General features: G+C 44.7%; 1 protein-coding gene across 4 annotated transcripts in view; it reads right to left on the bottom strand.

Moving 5' to 3' along the window:
• Positions 1-13,518, bottom strand: part of sema3fb (sema domain, immunoglobulin domain (Ig), short basic domain, secreted, (semaphorin) 3Fb) — a 60,811-nt gene that overhangs the window by 20,729 nt on the left and 26,564 nt on the right. For 2 of the 4 annotated variants that reach the window (XM_035151861.1, XM_035151860.1), the window contains exons 3-6: positions 3,244-3,404; positions 2,825-2,887; positions 2,282-2,401; positions 930-1,019 (exon numbers count right to left, since the gene is read on the bottom strand). In XM_035151861.1, coding sequence (XP_035007752.1) covers positions 930-1,019; positions 2,282-2,401; positions 2,825-2,887; positions 3,244-3,404 — 434 coding nt within the window. The remainder of the gene's footprint in view (positions 1-929; positions 1,020-2,281; positions 2,402-2,824; positions 2,888-3,243; positions 3,405-13,518) is intronic. The other 2 variants (XM_035151863.1, XM_035151862.1) reach the window with 1 other exon arrangement.

Raw genomic sequence — 13,518 nt, forward strand, 5'->3', positions numbered from 1 at the left:
CCTGCACATGTTTTTACAACCCTGCTGTAAAATACGACCCCGTCAGAAAAGTTGCAACATATTTTAAAAGACATGACACGAGACAAAAAAAAAAAATTGCAACTTTCTCAAAGTGTCCCACTTCACCTAAAGCCCTCACGTTCTTTGAAAGTCCCGTCCTGTGTTTCAAAGTGCTTGGACTGCTCAAACAGTGGAGACATGTTCAAGTATGTGGCTCTTTTAATTTTTTTTCCCTGCACAGCTAGTTGGCTACAGATGGCTGGTGTTTGCTCTGGGCAAACAGTGCCTGCTGTGGGAGTGGGTCGGATGCTGACTAGTCTTGCTGCCTCTGTGGGAGAGACTGCACCACATTCCTACAGAAGGTGGAGGGCTCGGTGGGGTGAAGGACTGATGGGAGGGACATCCTGCATTGTCTCAGATAAGCGGAATGGATGTTTCAGCCATCTGTTCATCATCTCCATTGAAATATATGCAAGATAAAAATTCAATATGCCATGCATTGAACAGGGGTGAAAGCCTGCTTAATTAGATGTGAGCCTAGCAAAAGTCAACAGAAATTTGAAAAGCCATTTCCATTTGATAACCCAGCTCTCATGCAAAATGTGGCATTTAGCACAACGCAAAGCACAAGAAGGACAATGGTGGATGAGAAAGCATGCTCGGATGGTGAGGCTTACACAAAGAAGATATGAGTGAAACGTGAGAGAGAATGACATGAAATTTCATGCATTTGCACAGATGACACAAAACTTGAAAGACTGTGCTCAGACTGGAAAGGATGCATGCTGAATGAGATAAACAAATGATGGCCAAGTTAAAGATGATGTTGAGAAAATGTGCTCCGACACAAAGAGAAGGGAGCATGCTGCTGGTGACCACGAGCCCAGGCAGTATGCAGGGCTGCGGTGCAGACAGGGCCCACATCGCACCTTTAGTCCGAGTGTCTCGTGCACCGCGCTGGGTTCGGCTGCGCGGCTAGCCCTTCCTCTGGCCTGGGCCATCTGTAGATACATGGACGTCTAAAACAGGAGACAGCAACACAAACTGGATGTTACGCCACTGATGAGGAAGGACCAAGGACCTTCCTGTTGTCCTTGCACACTGAATTTGTCCTGACTTCCAGACATGGTAAGAATCACCCTCAAACAAATACTATTGAAATTAATGTAATGCAAGAGCATAAGGAAAATGTAACTGTGTGTGTGGAAGACTGTACAGGGAGTGTGCATAGCTTTATTTGACCAGATGGTGGAAAAGGCAACAATAATAGTTCTCTATCCCGTGGTTAAGTCAATAAAGGCTCTCACAGTATGGCACATACATTCCCTTCAAAACTGCTGCTAAAGCAAAACAGTATTACATTTTTACAAATGCTACAAGGCTCAGAACTTACCCTGTGGACAGACCAAGCAGGGCTTAAATCAAATGACAACAACCCATCTTTATGTTGAGTTCATAACAACAAAAATGTGTGTGTATGCATCTGTGAGTGTATCATCTAACATCTTGCAACGTTGTTAACTCCCCGGCTCGGCTCAGGAAGGTGGTCACTGACGACTCAGACCTGTCCGTTCAGTGTGACGGAGAGAAAAACAGTCCTCTCATTAATGGACTAGAACTGGAACATTCCACTGGCACCCCATAATGGGAGCTCCCACTTCCAATTAGCCCACGTCTCACATGGTAGAGGCTGGCGGGAGGCCTGGATGGATGCATGTCGGGGCAGATGGATAGGTGAGTGAATGGAAGCCCTTCGTTAGCGAGGGGTCCTGTAGGATCTGAACGCAACGAGGGACACATGGAAGCCGCACTTGCTTGCTGCAAGTTCTCTGAACTGTTTTGGGATCCCCAAAGAGAGACTAGTGGGAAATTTACTTTGTATTTATGCCCCTTTTTAAAAAGTCCCCAGGTCATGATTAGTGAACAAGTGTGATATTTAAAGAAGAGTGAGGTGTTAAAGGGGAGTATGCCGAGGTAGGGATGCCTGGCATGGTTTAGGAAATTCAAGAGGTCCCATTAAAGGCTGAGACTAAACAGAGTAACTTTAACAGCTCATTGGGGACGGCAGCTGTGTGCTGGTGATGCTGTGCTGGCTACATTGCCAGATGCAGAGACAAGGTACCATGAGCAGGCTTAATGATGGAGGGAAATCACTGTAAAGGGAACCTAATGTAAGGTGGATGGAGAGTAGGGACCTTGGTAAGGGCCAAAAAAAGAGGGGCCCAGCTATGCGGTTCATGATGCAGATTAGAGAGAGCTGTTGAGAGTCCTTAATCCTAACCTGAGGTTTGCGTCCGCGGTTGACAAAGGTACAGACTGGATTGTAAGCTCCGGTCCCACAGATGTACAGCTGGGTGCGATTCCATGGCTCGATCAGACGGATGAAGTTTGCACACTCCTCCTAGAAACACAAGGATTGAGGTGAATTAAACCACAATAAACATCCAGTAGGTACTTTCATAGCCTTCCTTTACTGGTACAACTCCTACAAAATTACCAAATGCTAAGCCTCTCGTTTAAAAATATACCAGTATTACTGTGCTTCTAAATATATTTATATATATATCAAACTATCAGACAATGGTGTTGTGCCCCCCACCCTAGCCTGGCAGTGAGGAGAATGGGCGAGATTGACTGAGCTTCTCTGCTTCAATCCATTTCTGTCTATTTGGCCAGACAGAAGGGAACCAGACTTTTTATTGGGCCAAGTCTGCGAGCCACAGGTGAGTGGCATTTACACAAGTTCCTTCAATTAAAACCAACAGATATAGCTCTGCTGAACAACTGTGCAAAGGTTGTGTGTGGTGTCCACCCAAATACTTACATTGGCGTCCCTCCCACTCACAAGGCACTCCATCCTCCTTCGTTCAGACACTGGCCAGTGGATCTGTGAGGAGGGGAGGAGAGGAAATTTCATCGTCAAGGTCCAACCTGTTACACATCACTGGCATTTATGAGAATAGGGGGCTAAAATTGCAAAAGGGATATCCACCAGGGGTAATATTAGTCCTGATAGGATTGTCATAACCCAATTACAGTGTTTTAATAACCAAAGAAATGTGCTCTCCAACAAAAACTAACGTGAGCTAGCCAAAATGGCTGCCACTGGGGCAATAGAGCAGAACATTTTGCCCTGGGGCCAGCTGCTGTGAACGCTGAGGTAAGAGCTTCAGCTCAGTGTAACAGCCCATTTAGGGGCCAGAGTTTGAGCAAAGGGGAGGCAGAGAATGGGAATGGTCTTACAATATGTGGTTCCTTGTTGATGTCGTGGAGATCCAAGGACAGGATGTGGTCCTTGCTGCCGACGTACATGCGGTCGTGATCCTCATCCATACGCAGGATCCTGTAGTCGGTGGTGTTGAGGAGGTAGGCGAAGTGATGCGCGGTGCCTGTAGATCTCAGCTCTGTTTGGAGACAGAAACATGTCCATTAATGACAGCTGTGGTGCACATGCACATTTTGACCCACATATGCATGCACAACTGATACATTCCGACTGCCACTCCTGCATACCCCTGTGGAGTTATCTGATGGTTTTCCACCAACACAGTTGTAACTTAACACCGCACATTAGAGACAAGTGCTACTGAGTGTCTGTCACACTGTGTTGATGGTTTAATACCGCCCGAGTGGATCAGAAGATTTAGAAAGCCTCTCATCATCAGCTGTCTGTGAGTTCCAGGCAGGAAAAAACACAGTATTTTGACGGCTAGATATTGTGTTTACTACAAATCCCTTCCATATACAAGGTAGGGTAAAGTTTTAGATGTATTTAAACAACTCCAATCCTATTTGGATACCACTTTGTGAAGGTCAGGGGAGTGTGTACCTTCACTAACGCAATGCAGTCGACACGTTCCCTCATGTCGAGAGTAACCCAATCTTCCTCCAACTCTGTGTTGGAGTGTTTGTTTGATATGTTCTCCCTGGTTCAGCAACCAAGAACAGGGCAGAGAGGCCACTGCTAAGACAGCAAAGGCCCCATGCCACGCCATAGACTAACACACTCCCCCACTATCTATAGGGGAGAGGCATTGGAGGGTGGCATTCACATATTGTTGGACAAACACTGAGGTTTTACTACAACAGCAGAAAAGTCCCTTTTCACGGTTTGGCTTTATTCTACAACCGACAGAACACAGAAGACACAAGGAATCTCACTTCGAGGTTAAAACAAGTTGCTTTCTGCTGATTTTGAAGCCAAAATGTGGGGGGGAGAAACCAGAGGATAAACTGTCAAATACAGTTAGCATTGTTTTTACTGTTTACATATCATATGTCAGAACAGGGGCGTGCCAGTGTAATTAAAGGAAGGAAGTGTGAAATGTAGTCAACGTGGGGTGTCTGACCTTTCAATCAACATCCCAGACTTTTAAAATGAAAGTTATTTCAAAATTGGGAAATGTTTCAGACAGCTGAACAACAACTACACATCTCTTTCCAGCTTTATATGCACAGTCATCATTGTGTTGGAAGTTACTGAGAAACATTTCTGTGAGGTTGTTAGGTGGTTCTGAGGAGGAGATTACCAACACATGCAAAGCCATCCACATGTCCACCATTGGGCCTTAAAATAAACACCATCAAGAGACCTTTTTAAACAGTCTCCCAATGGAATCTGATATTACCGGTCTTTCCAGCCAGACCTAAATTTAACACGGGGTTATGTCAATAACCAAAGATTAATAGCATTAGATATGCCATATTTGTACAGTTTGATTTAATAACTGTGCCCACCAATGGAATGTTTACAGGTCGGCAGAGTGATTGACAGCTGTCAAAGCCCCGTGCGGTGGAGCTGCAACATGTGGCCGGACCCTGTGATTATTTGTGTTAGAGGCTGAGGTTGAATGATGAGTCCCAGTACACTCGAGCCGTGTTTATGCGTGTGGGTGGATAGAGTGAAACACACAGGACCGGATAACAACGAATTGTACACACACACAAACATTCCGACGGCCATTGGAAGTCTTCCTTGAGGCAGGTTGTCAGCGAGTCCTCACGGTGTGTTTGTTGTCGGAGAGAAGCTGGATGGGACCGTCTGTCAGCTGAAGGGGGAATGTGAACAGTGCATAGCAACAGCACAGCCTGTACAGAGCTGCACATTAAGAAACAAACACATGTAATCGAATCCCACAATCAGCGGATAATACACTGGTTTGAATGTACTTCACTACTCTACACCACAGTAAAAACATGGCTTACTGTAATAATCTTTCCTCACGTTGTATCTACCTCATCTAATTGTAATGTAGCCTAACTCACAGAGTGCTTTGCTTTATACCCACAATTTGACAAAAGTATCTGGAACTAAAAGGCTCTTGCCGTTGCCGATATTCGCTTGTAATTTCCACCACAGTCTAAACACCAGGGGGATAAATCAAATAAGCCTGCTGACGTATGAACGACCGACTGTGACAAAAAGTGACTTCACTCCAGTCCACCGGGTGGTGGGAAGGACTACACAACAATTAATCACGTGATATAAATCGAGCAACTCTATAACAGCAAATACAATTTGTCTGAAATAAGGCATCTTCAGTGATGCAAACCCCACCCTAAAGGTTGCTGTACTTCCGTAGAGTACTACCCCCCCGAACAGGGACTTTATGGGTTTCCCCAGAAACTTGATTTAGACCCTGGCTTCCAGCAAAGTTTCTCAGGAAATGTCCTGCAGTGAAAACACAGCCTATGACTGAATGAATCAGAGCAGAGCATCGTGGGCTTTGTGGAAGTAATGGTGCACAGGATTTACATGCTAAAGCCTAAATGCCACTGAGCCCTCTGATACCACAGGTATGAAACAGCTGAAACCTCTTCTCAAAGAGAGTAGGATATCTGGTAAACTCTGTCAGCCTCTCAACTCAGTCCGAAAGTCAACCTTTGCTTCAGGCAGGGGCACGTGGCTTGGTGCTCGTATGAAATGTTGATGGAGGATGTATAATAGCAGCAGCGTGAGCTTGGCTCCTACGCTGCTCTGGAGGTCAGGCTGCCTGTGGAAACAAGCCCAGCAGGGTCCTGGACTGACACTGGTGCCAGGCAAACACACTCAGTCACAATCAGCCTGGACTGACACTCAGAGAGACAGAGCTGCTCAAGAAGGATTCTGAGGAGAGACTCGTACGTGTCGAGATGGTAAAGATTATTGTGTGTGATAAAGTGGTTGGTAGTTCCCCAAAGGAAGCAGAAGCTGGCTTTTGCTGAACCTATAACACATTTCAAGAGTTTCAAATGACCAGAAACTATGGTTACTTAAATTTGGAAAGGATCCCTGATCTCTGCAGTCACATTTTATTGAGCTCAGACGTATTCAGCTGTACAGTAAATCCGCTGTTTTCCAGACACAACTGCTTACTCGCTGTAGGAGATTACAATTTCAAACAGTAAACGCTCTGAGAGGCTGAGCTGCCGTGTTCTTTGTCAGCCACATTAGGGCATGACAGCATTTTCTGCACACACAGACTTGTCCTGGAGATTTAGAGGCTGAGAGCCGTACACAAGTGTGTCTATTAGAGCCAGATAAACTCTTAAAGAAGCCCATTACTGCGTGTACGGTTTAGGTTCACTCTGGGGGGTCTGCACACACACAGCAGAGGCTTTGTTTCGGGGATCGCACCGCTTCCCCCCCGGTGGAATGGCAATGGCTCTATTAGAGGTGAAAGTAAGCCGGGGAGGGAACCTGATCCTGGCACTCATGTCTCTACCTTTTACTCATTCACGTACTTTCTTATGCTTGCACGTCCGCACTTGTATGGAAAGAAGAGGGGGGTTCATGTGTATTAGATCTCTCTCATTATTTTCTCATTTTCCATCTTTGTCTTTTGTGTGCACAGCAGTGAACAGGAGTGGCAGCTCAAAACCTCTACGTCCACTGATGAGGGGCGATCCATTTTCCTCAGTCTGCTGAACTCAGACAATCCTCTCCCCTCTCCCAGCATCAGGTGCTGCTGGCTGAACGACCCACTGCCGGTTCCCACAACTCAACCTTCTACTCTGGCTGCAAAGAAAAGTTTGTGTCAGTCTTTGAGGTCTGGGCGCCGATTACGGCAAGTCCGGAAGACATTAACGTTTGTACCAGAGCCAACTGCTAAATGCTGACCGCAAGATGACCAAGATTTTATTTAGAAAAACTCACCTGCGTACTTTTTCTTAAAAACTTAATAAAACTTGGATCTGAATAGTACTTCCACTGACAATAATATTCAATTTTGTGTTTATTTACCACCTTGAATAAGCCAAAGGACCTTGTCTGACAAAATGTTGCTGATTAATTTGCTGTGCAGCTTATTGATAACTCGTCACGCGTTTTGCAAAGTGAAATCCAGCCACAAGCAAAAAATATTGGGGTTTAAGTTCAACTGCATTGGTACTATCGATAAGGACATTTTTAATGATGATGCTTATTATTCAATAATGCATTAACCATATCTATGTATTACATGCCCATTCTTATCCTGGGCAGGAACATTACGAGCTGCAGTTTATTCCATTTTATTCAATTCAATAATACTAATTCATGGACCAAAAATCTCACATATTGGAGGATGTTTGTGGTTAGAAATGTTGATTCTCTGCACCAACTTTAATGCTCAGGGGTTGGGGATATTTTCAGGATCTTTGACATACATGTACATACATGTATAGAAGCTTCCAGGGAAACTCTTAAAGCCTTTAAAAAGCCCTTAATCCTCACACACACACCGTACATGAGATGTCTCACACACAACAGTACTACCCGTGGCATCTTAACTGTTCATATTTTAAGTGGTAAATTGTTTTATCTCTCGGCCTGTATGCATAACTGCAAAATCACAACTACAAATATGGTCTTTCCTTGAGAAATACTGATTGTCTGAGCAGTGAAGTCTTCCCTCTAGAACTGAACTGGGCCAACAGTAAGGAGCCAAATAGTGAAAGGTACACAGATGGTTTATTTCATTTACTGGTCTTTGCATTTGTGTTGCTTTGTATTGGATTTATTTCTTAAGAATGACACTGACTTCTCACTGTATGAGGCTGGTTTGTCCTGCAGTGCACATAGGGACTTCATGCACTCATGTTTGCAGAGTTTTTCGTGCTAAACCCTCACCTGGTTAGTGGCCATTATGGTAGTTGTACTGGAAAATGCTGGATGCGGTCCACCATCCTAGTGCAGGCGCTTCTACAGACCATTATGAATAAAAGTGTTTTCTTGTATGCTTGCCTGGGTAAATGAGGTATAGAAACGTAGAGCGGGGACATGCCTCACTGTCAGGCTGAGCCAGCCCACCTCCTCCTGAGAGAATACTTGGCTGCTGACGGTGATCTCCGGGGCTGCAGGCCTGCATGTTATTGCATATCTCTCCATCTTAAATTAATAGCCAACGGGCCGAGTTTACTTTGGAAATATGTTTGGACAGGAAAAGCTCACTGGCATGCGGCGCACTTTCAAGATCACGTCTCCAGAAATAAGAAAGCTCACTGGTTAATACTTTCTTATATGAAATGATTTCCCACCTTACTGTGGCACAAGGGGAAGAGGAGACTGTATTTTATGTATCATATTCAGCTGTTAATGCATCCTGCCATGCGCTTCGGTAACATTAGAACTTCCTCTCATTAATGACCGATAACTGCATCCAGTGTGACTTAATAGTATGCAGCCCACCCCACATATAACTTTCCTGGCAAATCCACAAGGAGACCTGGTCAAGTGATTGAATCACGGAAAACTCTAGACTGTGTGTTAAAATAAAAGCATCATAGAGAAAGAGAATTAAGAGGGAGTAAATACACATCCTGGCACTCGACAGTGCAGCACACACTCACTACATGACACTGATATGGGTGTTCCAGCCCACTGCATATTTCTCTGGTTTCAAATTGGGTGAATTAAAAGTGCAGCCCACTGCCAGTGACAGTGCGGAGCGTGTTGCTGCTTGAAGCTTGCCCTGCTCCCTGCAGAGAGAACTACTGCCGTGACTGAGGAGGATGGGAGGTGGTGATGAGGAGAAACAAAAGTTTGCGGTTTGTTGTTTTGACACTGAACAGGAAGGGAGCGATGAGCAATGTTGAGTGAAGTGTGTAGCAATCACCTCCTCACCTCACAGTTCACTGGTTTCTCCCTTGTGGAACGTGTGGCTGATAATTAGAAACTGCAGCCACTGCATCGCACTGACCCTCAGTCGAGGGATCACTACCAGATCATTGTCTAGCATGAGAGCTCCAACACACTTGCTATGGTCCTGCTCATACTTGGCAATAACATGCGTCTCAAGTGATCACAAATGGACAGCTCTAATTACAGATGTTCGGACACAGTGAGGTCTAATCACACACCACAGGTGGTTTGGGACACATATGGCTTTCTGACATTCTGTCAGTGTATCTGCAATTGTGTCCTGGACCACGTTGAAAGACCAGCTACTCAACTGACATCCTCTGTGTTAATGAAAGTATGTACATATTCACGTTCTCAAATTGCATAGCCTGACTCTATCCGCAAAATCTGAACATTTCAAACATCTTGGGAAATTTGTTTTGTTCGGATCAATGAATAGAACCATGCTTCTTTTAATTTACAGCAGTGCATTGTGCCCCCACCGATTAACAACAACATTTAATTTTGTCTATGCAAAGAGAAATGACATTAGTTTTTAATTGCATAAATAAATGGAAGTGAGATCCAATCACAAGTGGTCACGACGCATGCGGAGAAGCATTCTAATGACAGGAGTGTACCAGGGTTCTTAGGCAGAATTCACACAGCTACATTTTACTTTTCAAACGCATCATTATTATACTATGTTTACATCTGCTGTGTCCAGCTACTATTTCTCAAGAAATTCTCAAACTCCTCAATTGGAAGTTTGGAATAAGCCACTGACCCCATTTTAGTTTGAAAACTGGGGGGAGACACCAAAACATTTCGGGGAACAATGCCACAATGTCATCGGCATCTTCTTCAGTCACAACTGCCGGCGATGAATGCGAAATGCTGCTAGCCATTGCCGATCGATCACACCAGCAGGCACATGACCACTGTACGTGAATGTTAACATTATATGTGTTTTCAGGTGTGTTAGGGTTAGGGTTAGATTCAGTCTTTTCAGGTAGTGCAAGAAAGTGACAGAAATACACCGTTAGCCTCTGGCACATAACAAACAAGCTGCACTACCTGAGCCGTGTCCTGAGGCAGTTTCCAACCAGCCAGAAAGAGGTGTGTTAGTTCACGCACGGCAGAGTGGCAGCAGTGATAATTAGGGTGTTTAACTGGGGGCGGGAGAAGTGGCGTGCTCTCACACATCAAAGCTCTTGTTAAGAATCCCAGCCAAATATTTTCAATGCTGTCAATGCAGAGGAGGAGAACTCCCTTTAAAGACAGCCGTGCTCCTGTCCAGAAGACACACTTCATTTCAGCTGCAGTGACGGAGCTCTGCACAAAGTACATTCACAAATTGCAAAGTTGCCTGGTTGGCAGTTGGGTCAACTTTTAACAAGGTGCAGTAATGAGTGGCGGCAATGCTGCAGGTTTAACAGACTTAGTCGACATGTCAAGAATAACTATACAAGACTTTCTCATTAATTTATTTATGTCAGAGTCAGTGAAATATTCACAAGTGTCTGCTACTTGTAAACCTGCATGAAGGTGTTGCTCTTGTTCTTTTGGGCACAGTTGTTTGTTCTGAACCTGACAATCTGGGTGAGATTGAATACACAGACTATTCTGCTGTGTGATCTGTCAATCTGTCTTCATCCCAATGTAATGCTGCTTCAGCAGAATTCTATTTCCTACTTATCTACTGCAAACACGCCAGTCATTGACAGCCAGAGAATATTCTTGGCTTGTCTGTGGGTGATGCTTCAGTCTGATCAGTGAGGAAAGTTGCCTATTGACAGTACATAAACATTTTTAAGCAATTAGCTCTTTAAGTAGCAACTTCAATGTTCAAATATTGACTTTCTGTGTGGTATTTAACTGTGGGGTGTAAAGTAATTTGCATCTCCCCACAAAGTGTCCAGACAAAGGTGTAAAAAGTGCAAAAAGTACAAGTGTCTTCTTGTACACCAGCTAACATGACACTGCTTTTTCAAATGAGCTCTTTGAATACATTGTGTCTGTGAGAAAAGAGATTTTACTGAGTTTACTCAGTACGATTGGAGTTGGCTTATTTCCAGATGCCTGTATCTGAGAGCGGCAGTGGTTCTGTCTCTTATCTTAATCTAGCACAGCTTTCTAACTGTGATTTCCTGTATCGGCAGGATAAGGAAGTGCCTAGAATAGGGGCAATCACTGAGCTGATGGAGATTAGAGAACCCTCTTCTGCATCTGGAGGTGTGTGGCCGCTGGAAGGCTGAACTGGCACCTGCGCTGCTATCTTGTTAGCAGAGTCACTCACGGCCCACTGTGCCTTCCTTCACTCTCCTTCATCAGTGTCTTTCAACACAATTTGTCTACATGTCAAACATTTACATGAGTTATTTGGGTTTGTGTGAGCTGCACGCTTCAAAGCCAGCAGAGAAGTGACACAGTTGTTGAAGAATGCCTGTGTGATTACTGGAGAGCGGGTATGAGGTTAGCTGTGCTGCTAAATGAAAAGGAACGATAACAGCATGTGAACGCAGCAGCTGCTTGCCTCGGCTTAGTCACTCTGTGGGATGGAGGATAATACAAGCGGTCAGAGGCTCTGCCACTGTGTCACATCAGATAGGAGATGTCACTCTGCAGATAACATATATGCAAGGGCACAGCATCCACTGGTATGAGCTGACCCACTGCTAATCTTTTGTGATGCGCTCTCTGAGACGTGGTCAAGCTTCGCTGCAAACAGTGTGTGTGCCGATGCCTCTTAGAGGAGAGACAAGCTCTGCAGCTCGCTGCTGGGAGAGAAAACAAGGACATAACAGAAAGCCTGTGCAAACACCTGCCTCATATATACAAAGCATCAACACAAGTGACTTCAGACACCATCCTCTCACTTCAAACCTTGAAATGAACGATCCATTACACTCAGAAGAGCATAACAAAACTACTCTGCACAGTTATTTGCAAAAAATTATAGTTTATTTTACTGGGAATATCATCACTGTTTAGTAATATTATTTAAAAATGTATCATCTTTGTCAGAAAACAAACGTCTTGATTTTGATTGCAGTCACAAACATTAAGTTGGTCAAAACAAGATAAAATGCAACGTTGACAGACCAAATTGGAAAGCAGGGAGAAAAGCCTGCCTTAATGGGGAGGGGCATGGTGTTATTCAGGTTTGAAGAAGGATAATGTTGCATGCATGAGGACAATTTCTTCCCAAAATGTACTTAGTGCTGCACTAAAATGTGAAAAGCAACTGCCTCCAATTCCAATGTTGGTAAGGTGTTGTTGAAAGGGAGTTAGGAAACTGGCCATATGATGTGCACTTCAGTCAAAGCATACTGCAGTTGGGCTGTGTGATATGCAGAAATGTACCTAATGTTATTGTGTTAAAACACAATTTTTTTATCATTTGGACGATGCTTTGCTCTCCTTACACACTGCACGGATGTAGGGAGGACATGTGTATGAAGCAAACGTGGAGGAGAGGGACAATGATCCAGAACTGGCTTTACCAGCTGTTAAACAGTAATAGTACTTGGCTATTCAGGGCAAGTTGTTTGTATTCTGTTGCTGTGATCACCCTCGCCAGGGAAAAGGTGTGACCCCTTCTTGTCTCAACATATGTCAATGTGATCCATCATAATGGACACTCCGTAAAAGCGCTCCCATATCACACATCATTAACCACCACTCCGGACCGCATAGTATTCAGAAGTTGCACCACGATGCTCTGTGACAACGTGAGATGTGACACCTTGCTGTTTATCGCTATCTCTGCCTCGTTACCACTCCCCCCTCTGTGCTCTGCCACTCCCCTGCCGACCTGGGGGTCTCAACCACCCCATAATTAGAAACCACCGTACTGCCACGCCCCTCTGCCCCCCCCTTGCTAATGGCACCAATTTGTATTCACTGTCAGCTCTGATGAGCTCTCATGCGGAGAGATGGCCTTATTACTGGGCCTCTGGCTCCCATCACCTAAGCCCCTCTCCTGTTGCCTGCCAAGCCCAGCATGCTGATGGACAGGCAGAGACGGTAAGATGGCCGGGGGTGAGGGGTGGTCCGCATTTGTCTCCATTTTCATGTAAACGACGATGCAATATGGTAGAGAATCAATTGAACCACATTACAGCGGGTGATAAAAGTCTATATGACCAAATTTTAAATCAGTCAGACCACCATTATCTCTTCTCAAACTAGACCTCATAATGGGTTTTGAGTCGGTTCTGTGTGCTGCCGGACCTACTTTGCATTCTCTCTCCAAACAAAATGAACACCTTTTTCTCTCAATCCAGCAGAAACGTATAAAGTGGAGGTCCAGCTGAGGAGGACGTGAAATGTGGAGAACTCATAGGGAAGGAGATCCTCCCAAGAGAGTCTTGATCTAATCGCACACATCTGCACAAACATGGCTCTGTTTTAACGGACATGTGTTTTATTAACAG

This window comes from Hippoglossus stenolepis, chromosome 3 (genome assembly GCF_022539355.2).
Source record: "Hippoglossus stenolepis isolate QCI-W04-F060 chromosome 3, HSTE1.2, whole genome shotgun sequence".
Taxonomy (NCBI): Eukaryota; Metazoa; Chordata; class Actinopteri; order Pleuronectiformes; family Pleuronectidae; genus Hippoglossus; species Hippoglossus stenolepis.